The 17,107-nt window shown below is 48.0% G+C and overlaps 1 protein-coding gene across 2 annotated transcripts in view; it reads left to right on the top strand.

Moving 5' to 3' along the window:
• IPO7 (importin 7) overlaps positions 1–17,107 on the top strand; it is a 351,366-nt gene that overhangs the window by 73,680 nt on the left and 260,579 nt on the right. For both annotated transcript variants that reach the window (XM_069223632.1, XM_069223633.1), the window contains 2 exons: positions 555–649; positions 749–833. In XM_069223632.1, the coding sequence (XP_069079733.1) occupies positions 555–649; positions 749–833 (180 nt within the window). The remainder of the gene's footprint in view (positions 1–554; positions 650–748; positions 834–17,107) is intronic.

Below are 17,107 nucleotides of genomic sequence, written 5' to 3'. Positions count from 1 at the left end.
TGTCAATTGTGGAGACAAAGGTACAGTTTAGGGAAAAAACACTGGTGCTGGGGCCTGGTTAGCAGGGTCCCAGCAGACTTTCAAATCATAACTTGGCATCCGCAAAGGCAAAAAGGCAGGGGGTAACCATGCCAAGGAGGCATTTCCTTACACCTGGTTGTTTAGGTTTTAGTCCTTGGTGTGATTGGTGACCTGTGATGTCTGACTGGCTCTGGGAGGCCTTTTGGTAGGTATGCGCTATATCTGGTTCCTTGTCCTGAATTTAATGGTGCCATACCAAACAGTAGTACGAAGTATCCTCACATACCCACCTATCTATTTCAACCAGCCAATGCTGTGCAAAGTGAGATGGGTGTATTTGTAGGTTCATGGGGTGCACAGATATGTTTGGGATAAAGTGGTAGCTGAATTTGGAATGACCTCTATCCGGAGAATCAGAATTCACAACAAAGTTGCAAGTGCAAAATAAAAATTACCAGACTTTCAGTGAAACTTTTTAATGACGTTGTGATGTCATATGTCCTTGAACTGTATATTTTATTTATTCTTAATAGGAAACTCTTCAAGTTGATGAAGAGGAAAGACCAGAGCTGCCATGGTGGAAATGTAAAAAGTGGGCATTGCACATCTTGGCACGACTTTTTGAGCGGTAATTAAATTTCAATATTCACTGTACAGTATGACGCTTTAAAGTTTGAATTCTGTGCTTAGCAAATTGGTCTCATTAACATTTGGTATTTTCTATCAGTTATGGAAGCCCAGGAAATGTCTCCAAGGAATACAATGACTTTGCTGAAGTGTTCCTCAAAGTATTTGCTGTTGGTGTTCAGCAGGTAGGAATACACCCAATTTTAGATGTCACATTAACCCCCCCCCCCCCCCCAAATAAATCATGCATTGGGATTTACAGAGCTATTGAATTGGGATTGTCCTTTCTACCATACGAGTTAAATTAAAGATATTGCTGTAGCTCATTTAGCTTATTTTTGTTTCAAAGCACATTTTTTTTTTTTTTAAGACCTGAGTGAATCTTCTGTCAGGAGTTTAATGTGCAACTGTGATATGTTTGTGCACCTCATGTTGCCGGTTAATGTCTGCTTGTATGTCACCTCATAACACTCTTCCCTAGAATCTTGTTCTGCGCTAATCTGTTACTGCCCATTATCAAGCAATCTTTTAAAGAAGCCCATAAAATCAGTCTATACTGTGCAGACAGTAGTCGTGCTTCAATGAAAAATGTTACATCTAGATTGATTTTTCTAGGGGATGCCCACTCCTACACTAGACTCTGTTGTGAAATAGTGAGTGATGTGGAGCTGATTTTGGCAGAACCACAAGTTAAAGCTAACTTGCTGTGGAAATCTCTCCTCCCATATTTTAAATGAGTTGTAATTGAGGGAATTCAGGAAACTAGTGAAACATCTGTTTTATAGTCTTACTGTAGGAGACTGGGCTCTTTGCATATGTTATGTCTTACATCTCTTCCTTCCCCCCCCCCCCACACACACACACCTTTTGCTCCATTTGAAAAACTGAAAGATGGGTTAGCACTTTAGCACCCCTGTAAGTCCCTAGTAAATGGTAGCGCTGGTACCTAGGGTGTGGGGTACTAAAGAGGGTCCTTACTGGCTGCACTATTCGATCCTGACTTCCCCCAGACCTGGGGAAAGTCACATGCTACACAGAGGCCCATTTGGCACCCTGACAGGAAATTAGCTAGGCAAGTTGCACTACCAGGTTAATTACACCCATAAGGGGGGGAACTGCATGATGTGCTCCTTGAAGGAAGAGTTCTACTGTTTTGTTTTTGGTGGAACTAGGAACTCTGGGACAGGGTTATGCCCACTTCACACAGGGAGTAGTCCTAAAAACCTATTGGCTACTACCCTACACTACCTAAATTTAGGTGGGTGCCTGACATTAGAAATCGGATTCGACTTCTAAAGAATGACAAAGAAGAGCAGACTAGCACAAGAACTGCAGACTAACTGAGGAATTTGGCGCCAAACCCTTCCTACCTGCTCCAGTGTTGAGTTGCATAGACCTGACTTGTCCTGCTGCTGTGCATCCTCCAAAACCTCCGAGGGCTGCTAGCACGTCGCCAACCAGCCAGCATCTCCCTTGGAGGGGAGGAGCTGCTTCCCTGCACCAGCGGTCAACAATCACAACAGTCTGGTTACTTGTTTTTAATGACCATCTGGTCCATCGAGGTAACCTCTTGCAGAGAAGAGGATCCGGAGTGTCCAGGAGTGCAGCCCCGTCAAGTTTTTTTTTTTTTTTCTTCTTTTTTTTGAGACGTCAAGCTTGCCCGGACCCTCCCTGAACCAATACCTGGGTACCCATGCCATTCGCAACCACCAAAGTTGGTTTGTGTAAAGCCGGAACACCACTGCAAAAATTCACCAGCTTTGCACCAGATGTCGCTTTGCTGTGTTTCTTCCCAGTCTTTTGCAGGTACCCCATGAGCCGCTGTAAGAAAGTACCTTATTTTTTAGCATGGCTACCCCCACTTTTTGCCTGATGTCAGCGTGTTTTGACTGTTTACTGGGATCCTGCTAACCAGGACCCCAGTAGCTGCTCGCTCCCTCTAGATTTGGTTGTCTCTAACTTTTTACACCCCACAATTGACATACTGGTGCCCCCCATATAAGTCCCTAGTATATGGTACCTAGGTACCCAGGGCATTTGGGCACCAGGGATTCCTTATGGGCTGCAGCATGTATTATGACACCCAAGGGAGCCCATGCAAAGCCTACCATTGTAGCTTTCTCACTACAGGTCACTGCACCAGGCCCCTGTCACCCTGTGGCAGGACTTCCTAACCCAGAGGGCAGGGTGTAAGTATCTGTGTGAGTGTGTGTGCACCCCTGCATGAGCAGAGGCACCCCTACCGTAATGGTAATTTGAACCTGGGCATGTTTGGTATCCAACATGTCTGCATCATACCCCAATACGGTTGCCAATATTGGTTGCATGATTCCATGCACTCTGGGGGCTTCTTGGAGGACCTCCAGCTTTGCTCCTACCAGATTGCAGAGTTTTCCTGGGCAGCCTGCTCTGCTGCCGTTCTACAGATCGATTTCTGCTCTCTTACTGCATTTCTGGCCAGGAAAGGAGAACAAAGGATTTCCTTTGGGAGAGGTAGGCAACACGCTTTCACTTTTGAAATAGGTGTTACATTGTGTGGGAGGGGTAGCCTCTCCAAGCCACTGGCATGGTTTGAAGGGCACATTTGGTGCCCACCTTTCACAAACCAGTATGTAGCGGTTCTGGGACCTAGAGTCCCTGCTATGGGGCGAAACTGGACAATGGAAAGGGGAGTTACCACTCCCCTGTCCATCACCACCCCAGGGGTGGTGTTCAGAGCTCCCCCAGGTGGACACTTGATTCTGCCATCTTAAATACAAGATGGGCAGGGGCCTCTGGGAGCATCTGAGTGACCAAGTCAGGCAGGTGACATCACAGCCCCCTCATAATAGGTGGTTACCTGGCTTTTTAGGGTCTACCCCTTGGGTGGGGTCCTCGGATTAGATGGGCAAGATTGCAGCAGGACTCCTGCACCATTTGCTTTGATTTAGGACTTCACGGGAACCTACAATCTCCAGCTCCAGTGACAACTTCGCTCTGCAACATTGTCTCTCCAGCTCCTTCAGCAACTGCAACATTTTCCCGGCTGTGCATCCTCTGAGGGCGGCAAGCCTTCAGTCTGCAGCAAGAAGGAATCCCGAGTCACTCCCCTGCACCTGCAGGCACCATCTGCAATGACGACCGGCAGATTGGGTCCTCTCCACCTGTAACTCTTCGTGGATCCTGCAACACAGGTGGTGGTCCTGAGTTATCCTCTTGGCCCCCCTCTACCAGCTTAACAAATTTGGAGGTATTGATCTTTGCCTCTCCTTTCAGGACAGTCTGCCCCCCTCTCCCAGGCCTCCCTGCAACCCCTGTGCCTGTTGGGGACTTGCTGTCCTGACTTCTGGGGGATGCCTGAGACTCCTACTTGGGTTGAGTGCCCTTGGACCTTCCTGGTCCCTGGCAGCTCTGCAAATCTTCAACTCTTGCCTTTTGCCAAGGCTTGTTGGTGGTTTTTCCACACCACTGACAGACTGTAATTCTTTTTCTGACGTGGGACATGGACAGCATCACTTCTGGAGCTCTTCCTCTGCTTCTGTGTTGCATAGCAGACTCCTGATCTTCACTGTCTACCTGATCCTGCACCTCCTGGAGAGTGGGTAGTGGCTCCTACTCAAATAGGACACCAACTGGAGCTGGATTTGGTCCCCTTCATTTGCAGGTTCTCTTCTGTCTGGATCCATCTTCTGTTTCTTGCAGTCTTGCACAGTCTTCTTCCAAAGTTTCTCTTGGGTGCTGGGGGCACTCTAGTACTTACCATTTGGGGTTCCTAGTGCTTCCAGCTCCCCTCTACAGATTCCACTTAACTTGGTGGGAGTCGATCACTGGTATTCCATTTTTCTACTATATGGTTTGGGCTCCCCTAGGGTCATTATTGTCTATTGCATGGTTTTCTATTGCTTTTTGCCTGATGCCTGACAACTAAGGTGTATATAATAGTGCTTTTACTCACCTGCTAGTAGAGTATTGCCTATATAGTATTTTGGTATTTGTGTTGCTAAAATAAAGTACATTTTTGTGTAAAACTGTGGTCCTTTCATGTGTGTTTTGTGACTAAGTGGTATTGCATGAGCTTTGCATGTCTCCTAGATGAGCCTTGGCTGCTCATCCACAGCTACTTCTAGAGAGCATGGCTTCCTAGACAAAGACTACACCTCACTAATAGGGGATACCTGGCCCTGGTGTAAGGTGACAATACCTTAGGTACTCACCACACACCAGGCCAGCTTTCATTGATTAAAATGCATAGCGTCCAGGGCTACCACCGCTAAGCGCACTTCTGCACCTGGACACACAGGGCAGTATTCTGAAACTGCTAGTGGTTTTAAGGATCTTGGGCCCTACCTAAGTCCAGATGAACAGTCCTGCAAGTCAATTGCAAGTGACCCTGTGAAGTGAATGTTATCCCCATAGGATAACATTGCCATGTTTTGAGGCTCGTGCATCAAATCTTACGGCTGTATATTTTAAGTCCCTAACTCAGAATATTTAACTGATTTTGTAGATCTTGGTGTCTAAGTTTGTAATTTTATCCCTCCTCTGGTACATTGCATAGAGAGGCAGCTTCCTAAACTTACCGTTTTGCGCACTTCACACGGTTTCTCCAAGCTCTGTGAAACATACGAAGTAGTTGAGTGCTACATATAGCATTAAGGTGAAATAAGATTGAAGACTGTCTGTCTTATGCTAATACAACCTTTCTAGATTTGTATGCTGTGTATAGACTGTTAAAAAAAAAAAAAAAAAAAAAAAAAAAAGCTTTTAAAAAATCATCGGTTTACATTAAAGATCTCTGGATTTTCAACTGTTGTGGACCACAAGGTCATCGTCCGGGAGGCTTGGAGAATGTTTTTAGCCGAAGGACAGACAAAGTCTGCAATTTGTCTTCCCAAAACCCGCATATCGGAAGGCTGCTCCGCCAGCTCTTTCTTCTAGACAGAAGATCCTCTCGGGCAGAGCAACACTGCCATGGCACAGGCACTTATATCAAATTGCAACCATGATTCTGAAATACCAGCAACCCAAAAGCAAGAAGAAGGTGCAAAAAAGACTGGGTCACAACAAAAGGTACCGCAGTGATGATCTGCGTCTGAGCCAAAAGTTGACCTTGACTTCTGAGACCATCTGTGGAGGGCAAACACAAGCTCAAAGCGCCTAGGATCTAACCCCCAAAGTTACTCCAGGATCAAACCCTCAGAACTGTGCTTCATACTGAAAGGCGATCACAATATTGACGGGGAGAAGACCGCTCTTGTGGGCGGGAGAAGACAGCCCATGAGGGAGAGATTTTAATGCAAAAAGAATGCACAATGTCGAAAGGAGGATTATTTCTTGGGCTGAGATGCAAGCCTTAATCAAAGGTATGAGTTTGACGCCTTAAAAGGCTATAAGGTCCCACTTTACTCCTCAGTGGGAGAGGGGTGGAAAGGAAAGCAGTCTAAATCAGAGAACCAGAGCTGGAGCAACCTGCAACACAAGGTGGAGAGGAGCAAGAGAAGCTTTCAAGGAGGATTTGAAAGAGCTCCTTCCACCAGGGGTTGTTTTAAGTCCGTTCCATGGAAGACTGGCAGGTTAACGATGCAAACTTACCAGATACTGATTTGTCAAGTGTAGTGTAAAGAAATGGCTCCCTGTTGCAGTTACCCCCCCACTTTTTGCCTGATACTGATGCTGACTTGACTGAGGTGTGCTGGGACCCTGCTAACCAGGCCCCAGCACCAGTGTTCCTTCACCTAAAATGTACCATTGTATCCACAATTGGCACACCCTGGCATTCAGATAAGTCCCTTGTAACTGGTACTTCTAGTACCAAGGGCCCTGATGCCAAGAAAGGTCTCTAAGGGCTGCAGCATGTCTTATGCCACCCTAGAGACCCCTCACTCAGCACAGACACACTGCTTACAAGCCTGTGTGTGCTAGTGAGAACAAAATGAGTAAGTCGACATGGCACTCCCCTCAGGGTGCCATGCCAGCCTCTCACTGCCTATGCAGTATAGGTAAGACACCCCTCTAGCAGGCCTTACAGCCCTAAGGCAGGGTGCACTATACCATAGGTGAGGGTACCAGTGCATGAGCACTGTGCCCCTACAGTGTCTAAACAAAACCTTAGACATTGTAAGTGCAGGGTAGCCATAAGAGTATATGGTCTGGGAGTCTGTTTTACACGAACTCCACGACACCATAATGGCTACACTGAAAACTGGGAAGTTTGGTATCAAACTTCTCAGCACAATAAATGCACACTGATGCCAGTGTACATTTTATTGCATAACACACCCCAGAGGGCACCTTAGAGGTGCCCCCTGAAACTTAACCAACTATCTGTGTAGGCTGACTGGTTCCAGCAGCCTGCCACACTAGAGACATGTTGCTGGCCCCATGGGGAGAGTGCCTTTGTCACTCTGAGGCCAGTAACAAAGCCTGCACTGGGTGGAGATGCTAACACCTCCCCCAGGCAGGAGCTGTAACACCTGGCGGTGAGCCTCAAAGGCTCACCCCTTTGTCACAGCCCAGCAGGGCACTCCAGCTTAGTGGAGTTGCCCGCCCCCTCCGGCCACGGCCCCCACTTTTGGCGGCAAGGCTGGAGGGAACAAAGAAAGCAACAAGGAGGAGTCACTGGCCAGTCAGGACAGCCCCTAAGGTGTCCTGAGCTGAGGTGACTCTGACTTTTAGAAATCCTCCATTAGGGTTAGGATTGTGACCCCCTCCCCTTGGGAGGAGGCACAAAGAGGGTGTACCCACCCTCAGGGCTAGTAGCCATTGGCTACTAACCCCCCAGACCTAAACACGCCCTTAAATTTAGTATTTAAGGGCTACCCTGAACCCTAGAAAATTAGATTCCTGCAACTACAAGAAGTACTGCCTAGCTGAAAACCCCTGCAGAGGAAGACCAGAAGACGACAACTGCCTTGGCTCCAGAAACTCACCGGCCTGTCTCCTGCCTTCCAAAGATCCTGCTCCAGCGACGCCTTCCAAAGGGACCAGCGACCTAGACATCCTCTGAGGACTGCCCCTGCTTCGAAAAGACAAGAAACTCCCGAGGACAGCGGACCTGCTCCAAGAAAAGCTGCAACTTTGTTTCCAGCAGCTTTTAAAGAACCCTGCAAACTCCCCGCAAGAAGCGTGAGACTTGCAACACTGCACCCGGCGACCCCGACTCGGCTGGTGGCGATCCAACACCTCAGGAGGGACCCCAGGACTACTCTAAGACTGTGAGTACAAAAACCTGTCCCCCCTGAGCCCCCACAGCGCCGCCTGCAGAGGGAATCCCGAGGCTTCCCCTGACCGCGACTCTTTGAATCCTAAGTCCCGACACCTGGGAGAGACCCTGCACCCGCAGCCCCCAGGACCTGAAGGACCGGACTTTCACTGGAGGAGTGACCCCCAGGAGTCCCTCTCCCTTGACCAAGTGGAGGTTTCCCCGAGGAACCCCCCCCCTTGCCTGCCTGCAGCGCTGAAGAGATCCCGAGATCTCCCATTGACTTCCATTACAAACCCGACGCTTGTTTCTACACTGCACCCGGCCGCCCCCGCGCTGCTGAGGGTGAAATTTCTGTGTGGACTTGTGTCCCCCCCGGTGCCCTACAAAACCCCCCTGGTCTGCCCTCCGAAGACGCGGGTACTTACCTGCAAGCAGACCGGAACCAGGGCACCCCCTTCTCTCCATTCTAGCCTATGTGTTTTGGGCACCACTTTGAACTCTGCACCTGACTGGCCCTGAGCTGCTGGTGTGGTGACTTTGGGGTTGCTCTGAACCCCCAACGGTGGGCTACCTTGGACCAAGAACTAAGCCCTGTAAGTGTCTTACTTACCTGGTTAACCTAACAAATACTTACCTCCCCTAGGAACTGTGAAAATTGCACTGTGTCCACTTTTAAAACAGCTATTTGTGAATAACTTGAAAAGTATACATGCAATTTTGATGATTTGAAGTTCCTAAAGTACTTACCTGCAATACCTTTCAAATTAGCTATTACATGTAAAATTTGAACCTGTGGTTCTTAAAATAAACTAAGAAAAGATATTTTTCTATACAAAACCTATTGGCTGGATTTGTCTCCGAGTGTGTGTACCTCATTTATTGTCTATGTGTATGTACAACAAATGCTTAACACTACTCCTTGGATAAGCCTACTGCTCGACCACACTACCACAAAATAGAGCATTAGTATTATCTCTTTTTGCCACTATCTTACCTCTAAGGGGAACCCTTGGACTCTGTGCATACTATTCCTTACTTTGAAATAGTGCATACAGAGCCAACTGTAGGAAGTTGGCTCTGTATGCACTATTTCAAAGTAAGGAATAGTATGCACAGAGTCCAAGGGTTCCCCTTAGAGGTAAGATAGTGGTAAAAAGAGAATACTAATGCTCTATTTTGTGGTAGTGTGGTCGAGCAGTAGGCTTATCCAAGGAGTAGTGTTAAGCATTTGTTGTACATACACATAGACAATAAATGAGGTACACACACTCGGAGACAAATCCAGCCAATAGGTTTTGTATAGAAAAATATCTTTTCTTAGTTTATTTTAAGAACCACAGGTTCAAATTTTACATGTAATAGCTAATTTGAAAGGTATTGCAGGTAAATACTCTAGGAACTTTGAATCATTACTTTAGCATGTATACTTTTTACATAAAACACAATAAGCTGTTTTAAAAGTGGACACCGTGCAATTTTCACAGTTCCTGGGGGAGGTAAGTTATTGTCAGTTTCAACAGGTAAGTAAGTCACTTACAGGTTTCAGTTTTTGGTCCAAGGTAGCCCACCGTTGGGGGTTCAGAGCAACCCCAAAGTTACCACACCAGCAGCTCGGGGGCCGGTCAGGTGCAAAGGTCAAAGAGGTGCCCAAAACACATAGGCTTCAATGGAGAGAAGGGGGTGCCCCGGTTCCAGTCTGCCAGCAGCTAAGTACCCGCGTCTTCGGAGGGCAGACCAGGGGGGTTTTGTAGGGCACTGGGGGGGACACCAGTCAGCACAGAAAGTACACCCTCAGCAGTGCGGGGGCGGCCGGGTGCAGTGTGCAAACACGCGTCGGGTTCACAATGGTTTTCAATGAGAGACCAAGGGGGTCTCTTCAGCGGTGCAGGCAAGGGGGGGGGGGGCTCCTCGGGGTAGCCACCACCTGGGCAAGGGAGAGGGCCTCCTGGGGGTCACTCCTGCACAGAAGTTCCGTTTCTTTAGGGGCTGGGGGCTGCGGGTGCAGGGTCTTTCCCAGCCGTCGGGAAATGGAGTTCAGACAGTCGCGGTCAGGGGGAGCCTGGGGATTCCCTCTCCAGGCGTCGCTGTGGGGGCTCAGGGGGGGGACAACTTTGGTTACTCACAGTCGTAGAGTCGCCGGAGGGTCCTCCCTGAGTTGGTTGTTCTCCACCAGTCGAGTCGGGGTCGCCGGGTGCAGTGTTGCAAGTCTCACGCTTCTTGAGGGGAGTTGCAGGGGTCTTTAAATCTGCTCCTTGTAACAAAGTTGCAGTTCCTTTGGAGCAGTGCCGCTGTCCTCGGGAGTTTCTTGTCTTTTTCGAAGCAGGGCAGTCCTCAGAGGATTCAGAGGTCGCTGGTCCCTTGGAAAGCGTCGCTGGAGCAGGTTTCTTTGGAAGGCAGGAGACAGGCCGGTAAGTCTGGGGCCAAGGCAGTTGGTGTCTTCTGTTCTTCCTCTGCAGGGCTTTGTCAGCTCAGCAGTCCTTCTTCTTGTTAGTTGCAGGAATCTAAATTCTTAGGTTCAGGGGAGCCCTTAAATACTAAATTTAAGGGCATGTTTAGGTCTGGGGGGTTAGTAGCCAATGGCTACTAGCCCTGAGGGTGGGTACACCCTCTTTGTGCCTCCTCCCAAGGGGAGGGGGTCACATCCCTAATCCTATTGGGGGAATCCTCCATCTGCAAGATGGAGGATTTCTAAAAGTTAGTCACTTCAGCTCAGGACACCTTAGGGGCTGTCCTGACTGGTCAGTGACTCCTCCTTGTTGCTTTCTTTGTTTCCTCCAGCCTTGCCGCCAAAAGTGGGGGCCGTGGCCGGAGGGGGCGGGCAACTCCACTAAGCTGGAGTGTCCTGCGGTGCTGTGACAAAGGGGTGAGCCTTTGAGGCTCACCGCCAGGTGTTACAGCTCCTGCCTGGGGGAGGTGTTAGCATCTCCACCCAGTGCAGGCTTTGTTACTGGCCTCCGAGTGACAAAGGCACTCTCCCCATGGGGCCAGCAACATGTCTCTAGTGTGGCAGGCTGCTGGAACCAGTCAGCCTACACAGATAGTTGGTTAGGTTTCAGGGGGCACCTCTAAGGTGCCCTCTGTGGTGTATTTTACAATAAAATGTACACTGGCATCAGTGTGCATTTATTGTGCAGAGAAGTTTGATACCAAACTTCCCAGTTTTCAGTGTAGCCATTATGGTGCTGTGGAGCTCGTGTAAAACAGACTCCCAGACCATATACTCTTATGGCTACCCTGCACTTACAATGTCTAAGGTTTTGTTTAGACACTGTAGGGGCACAGTGCTCATGCACTGGTACCCTCACCTATGGTATAGTGCACCCTGCCTTAGGGCTGTAAGGCCTGCTAGAGGGGTGTCTTACCTATACTGCATAGGCAGTGAGAGGCTGGCATGGCACCCTGAGGGGAGTGCCATGTCGACTTACTCATTTTGTTCTCACTAGCACACACAAGCTGGTAAGCAGTGTCTGTGCTGAGTGAGGGGTCTCCAGGGTGGCGTAATACATGCTGCAGCCCTTAGAGACCTTCCCTGGCATCAGGGCCCTTGGTACCAGTTACAAGGGACTTATCTGGATGCTAGGGTGTGCCAATTGTGGAATAAAAAGTACAGGTTAGGGAAAGAACACTGGTGCTGGGGCCTGGTTAGCAGGCCTCAGCACACTTTCAATTCAAAACATAGCATCAGCAAAGGCAAAAAGTCAGGGGGTAACCATGCCAAGGAGGCATTTTCTTACATCAAGGCATCAAGTTGGAAGAGGAGCAAGGGGAAATCTTGTTCTGAAACTGTCAACCGGCTAGCCAATTCTTAGCAAATGCCCCTAAATGTGCTGGACTAGGGAGGGCTGCAGTAGAGGCAGTCGCTCCATGTGTGGCGAAAAATATACACATGTTCCTGCTTACATCCAGGATTTAGCTGCTGCTGACTGTCATTGTGTCTTCAACTCAAGTGATTATATTCCCCAGCATCAGTGGGCCCTGCCACCTGATGGTGAGAGTAAGTGGGTAAATATGGTGGGCAGGAAAATGAGAACTGTTCGATGGCATATGTTGCTGCAGATACACATGTTTGGCACAGTCCGCTGCCTGGTGTTGGGCTCGGAGTATTACAAGTTGTTTTTCTTCTAAGAAGTCTTTTTGGTCACGGGACCGAAGGACTCCTCCCTCCTCGGCTCCATTGCGCATGGGCGTCGACTCCATCTTAGATTGTTTTTTTCCGCTGTCGGGTTCGGACGTATTCCTTTTCGCTCCGTGTTTCGGTTCGGAAAGTTAGTCAGAATCTCGGAAGAAAGCGTCTGTATTGTTCCGTTCGGTATCGGGATAGTTAGGTACATCGACACCGATCATCGGAAGACTTTGGGGTAGTTTCGATCCCCCATCGGGGCCTGGTCGGCCCGACCGCGTGCGACATCGAAGCCGATGGAACGGACCCCGTTTCGTTTCTGCCCAAAATGTCACAGTAAGTATCCTTATACAGATCAGCACTTGGTCTGTAACTTGTGCTTGTCCCCCGAGCACAAGGAGGATACCTGTGAAGCCTGTCGAGCCTTCCGGTCCAGAAAAACACTCCGGGACCGAAGAGCCAGGCGTCAACAAATGGCGTCCACGTCGACAAAACAACGTTTCGAAGAGGAAACATTCTCGGTTCCGGAATCAGAATCCGGAGACTCCGACGTCGAACAACAGCAACAAACCGTGAGTAAGACGTCAAAGTAAATCCATCGACAAACCGAAAGCCCAGGGGACGCCACTGCCAACAGGCCATGGCTCGACCCATAAAACAGGCGACCCGTCGAAGGCGCCGAAAAAGGGCACGCCCATAGCGAAGACACCCGACTCCGGTCGATGGACCGCCATGGAGCAACCTCGGAGCCGAGAAAGCGGCTCCGAGAGACAAAAACAAGATACCGGCACCGAAAAACATCGGCACCGAGAATCCATGCCGAAAGGAACAAAAATTCTGTCGGTGCCGAAACCGAAAAAAGATTCTCTCTCGGCGCCGAAAAATACCACTCCTTCATCCTACTCAGAGGAACAAGGAATAAGTGGCCAAATGCACAGATTTGGACAAGAGCTCCAAAGTGTAGAATCGGACTACACACAAAAGAGACTGTACATCCAGCACGACACAGGGAAGATATCAACCCTTCCCCCAATCATGAGGAAAAGAAGGATCGGACTTCCAAAGGATGACGCACAACCACAAGCCAAAGTGGTTAAAAAAGTCACGCCTCCGCCCTCTCCACCACAGGCATCGCCGGCACAAACACCGCCACAAATGCACTCACCAGCGCAAACTACCATAAGTCATGACGATCAGGATCAAGACGCTTGGGACCTGTATGACACCCCAGTGCCGGACAATGATCCCGAGTCATACCCCACAAAGCCGTCACCGCCAGAGGACAGTACCTCATACTCGCAACTGGTGGCTAGGGCAGCAGAATTCCACAATGTCCAACTGCATTCCGATCCTATAGAGGATGATTTTTTATTTAACACCCTCTCGGCTACACACAGCCAATATCAATGTCTCCCAATGCTACCAGGGATGTTACGGCACGCAAAACAAATTTTTGAAGAGCCCGTAAAATCAAGAGCCATCACCCCAAGGGTGGATAAGAAATAAAAACCACCACCCACAGACCCAGTGTTTATTACTTCGCAGTTACCACCTGACTCCGTGGTAGTAGGGGCAGCTCGCAAGAGAGCAAATTCACATACATCTGGCGACGCCCCACCTCCGGACAAAGAAAGCCGAAAATTTGATGCGGCAGGGAAAAGAGTAGCATCACAGGCAGCCAACCAGTGGCGCATCGCAAATTCACAAGCGCTGCTGGACAGATATGACCACGCACACTGGGACGAGATGCAACTTCTCGTAGACCATCTTCCCCAGGAATACCAAAAAAGGGCGCAGCAAATAGTGGAAGAGGGACAAACGATCTCAAACAATCAAATCCGCTCTTCACTAGACGCAGCCGATACTGCAGCAAGAACAGTCAACACTACTGTCACCATAAGGAGACACGCTTGGCTACGCACTTCAGGCTTCAAACCTGAAATCCAGCAGGCTGTCCTTAATATGCCCTTCAACGAGAAACAACTTTTTGGCTCTGAAGTGGATACAGCCATTGAAAAACTTAAAAAGGACACAGACACGGCCAAGGCCATGGGCGCACTCTACTCCCCGCAGAGCAGAGGCTCTTTCAGAAAAACTCCATTTAGAGGGGGGTTTCGTGGCCAACCCACAGACACCACCAGCCAACAAACAAGAACCACACCATATCAGGGTTCCTTCCAAAGGGGAGGTTTCAGGGGATATCGGGTGGGTCAATTCCCAAGGAGTAGGGGAAGATTCCAGACTCCAAAAACACCTCCACCTAAACAGTGACTTTCAAGTCACGCAACCCCTTCACTCAACACCAGTGGGGGGGAAGACTAAGCCAATTCTACCAATCTTGGCAACAGATTACAACAGACAATTGGGTATTAGCAATAATCCAACATGGCTATTGCATAGAATTCCACAACTTCCCACCAAACATCCCCCCCAAAACACGCAAAATGTCACCGCAACATTTAGAACTTTTAGGACTAGAAGTTCAAGCACTACTGCAAAAGGATGCAATAGAGTTAGTACCAATACAACAAAAAAACACAGGAGTTTACTCCCTGTACTTTCTAATTCCAAAAAAAGACAAAACATTAAGACCAATATTAGATCTCAGGACACTAAATACCTACATCATATCGGACCATTTTCACATGGTCACACTACAAGACATCATTCCACTGCTCAAACAGCAAGATTACATGACCACATTAGACCTAAAGGATGCGTACTTTCATATACCAATACACCCTTCTCACAGAGTACCTACGGTTCGTATTCAAAGGAATACATTACCAATTCAAGGTGTTGCCATTCGGAATAACAACTGCACCAAGAGTGTTCACAAAATGTCTAGCAGTAGTAGCAGCACACATCAGGAGACAACAGATACATGTGTTCCCTTACCTAGACGATTGGCTAATCAAGACCAACACAGTAAAAAAATGCGCAAACGACACCACATTTGTCATACAAACCCTTCACAAACTGGGGTTTTCCATCAACTATACAAAATCACACCTAGAACCGTGTCAAACACAACAATATCTAGGAGCAACCATCAACACATCAAAAGGAATTGCCACTCCAAGTCCACAAAGAGTGCAGGCATTCCACAAGGTAATAAGTGCTATGTTTCCAAACCAAAAGATACAAGCAAAACATGTGCTAAAACTTCTAGGCATGATGTCATCATGCATAGCCATTGTCCCAAACGCAAGACTACACATGCGACCCTTACAACAGTGTCTAGCATCACAATGGTCACAGGCACAGGGTCAACTTCAAAATCTGGTGTTGGTAGACCGCCAAACATACCTCTCGCTTCTATGGTGGAACAGCAAAAATTTAAACAAAGGGCGGACATTTCAAGACCCAGTGCCTCAATACGTTAAACAACAGATGCTTCCATGACAGGGTGGGGAGCACACCTCAATCACCACAGCATTCAAGGACAATGGGATATACACGAAACAAAATTTCATATCAAATACCTAGAACTGTTAGCAGTGTTTCTAGCGTTAAAAGCCTTCCAACCCATAATAACACACAAATACATTCTTGTCAAAACAGACAACATGACAACAATGTATTATTTAAACAAACAAGGAGGAACACACTCAACACAATTGTGCCTCCTAACACAAAATTTGGCAGTGGGCGATTCACAACAACATTCGCCTAATAGCACAATTTATCCCAGGAATACAAAACCAACTAGCAGACAACCTTTCGCGAGACCACCAACAAGTCCACGAATGGGAAATTCACCCCCAAGTTCTGAACAAGTACTTTCAAATTTGGGGAACACCCCAGATAGATTTGTTCGCAACAAAAGAAAACTCAAAATGCCAAAACTTCGCATCCAGGTACCCACACCGCGAATCACAAGGCAATGCTCTATGGATGAGTTGGTCAGGGATATTTGCGTACGCTTTTCCCCCTCTCCCTCTCCTTCCATATCTAGTAAACAAGTTGAGTCAAAACCAACTCAAACTCATACTAATAGCACCCACATGGGCAAGACAACCTTGGTATACAACTCTACTAGACCTTTCACTAGTACCGCATGTCAAACTACCCAACAGGCCAGATCTGTTAACACAACACAAACAACAGATCAGGCATCCAAACCCAGCATCATTGAATCTGGCAATTTGGCTCCTGAAATCCTAGAATTCGGACACTTAGACCTCACACAAGAATGCATGGAGGTCATAAAACAAGCTAGAAAACCTTCCACTAGACACTGCTATGCATCTAAGTGGAAAAGATTTGTTTACTACTGCCATGCCAATCAAATACAACCATTACATGCCTCTACTAAAGACATAGTAGGATACTTACTACATTTGCAAAAAGCAAATCTCGCTTTTTCATCTATAAAAATACACCTCGCAGCAATATCTGCTTACCTACAAACTACTCATTCATCGCCTCTATTTAGAATACCAGTTATTAAAGCATTCATGGAAGGGCTAAAAAGAATTATACCACCAAGAACACCACCAGTTCCTTCATGGAATCTTAACATCGTCTTAACAAGACTCATGGGTCCACCTTTCGAACCCATGCATTCCTGTGAAATGCAATATCTAACCTGGAAGGTCGCATTTCTCATTGCAATCACATCCCTCAGAAGAGTAAGTGAAATACAGGCATTTACCATACAAGAACCATGTAAGGAAATGCCTCCTTGGCATGGTTGCCCCCTGACTTTTTGCCTTTGCTGATGCTATGTTTACAATTGAAAGTGTGCTGAGGCCTGCTAACCAGGCCCCAGCACCAGTGTTCTTTCCCTAACCTGTACTTTTGTATCCACAATTGGCAGACCCTGGCATCCAGATAAGTCCCTTGTAACTGGTACTTCTAGTACCAAGGGCCCTGATGCCAAGGAAGGTCTCTAAGGGCTGCAGCATGTCTTATGCCACCCTGGAGACCTCTCACTCAGCACAGACACTCTGCTTGCCAGCTTGTGTGTGCTAGTGAGGACAAAACGAGTAAGTCGACATGGCACTCCCCTCAGGGTGCCATGCCAGCCTCTCACTGCCTATGCAGTATAGGTAAGACACCCCTCTAGCAGGCCTTACAGCCCTAAGGCAGGGTGCACTATACCATAGGTGAGGGTACCAGTGCATGAGCATGGTACCCCTACAGTGTCTAAA

This window comes from Pleurodeles waltl, chromosome 3_1 (genome assembly GCF_031143425.1).
Source record: "Pleurodeles waltl isolate 20211129_DDA chromosome 3_1, aPleWal1.hap1.20221129, whole genome shotgun sequence".
Taxonomy (NCBI): Eukaryota; Metazoa; Chordata; class Amphibia; order Caudata; family Salamandridae; genus Pleurodeles; species Pleurodeles waltl.
Note: the sequence above shows the minus strand (reverse complement) of the source record. Positions and strands in the feature narration are given on the sequence as shown.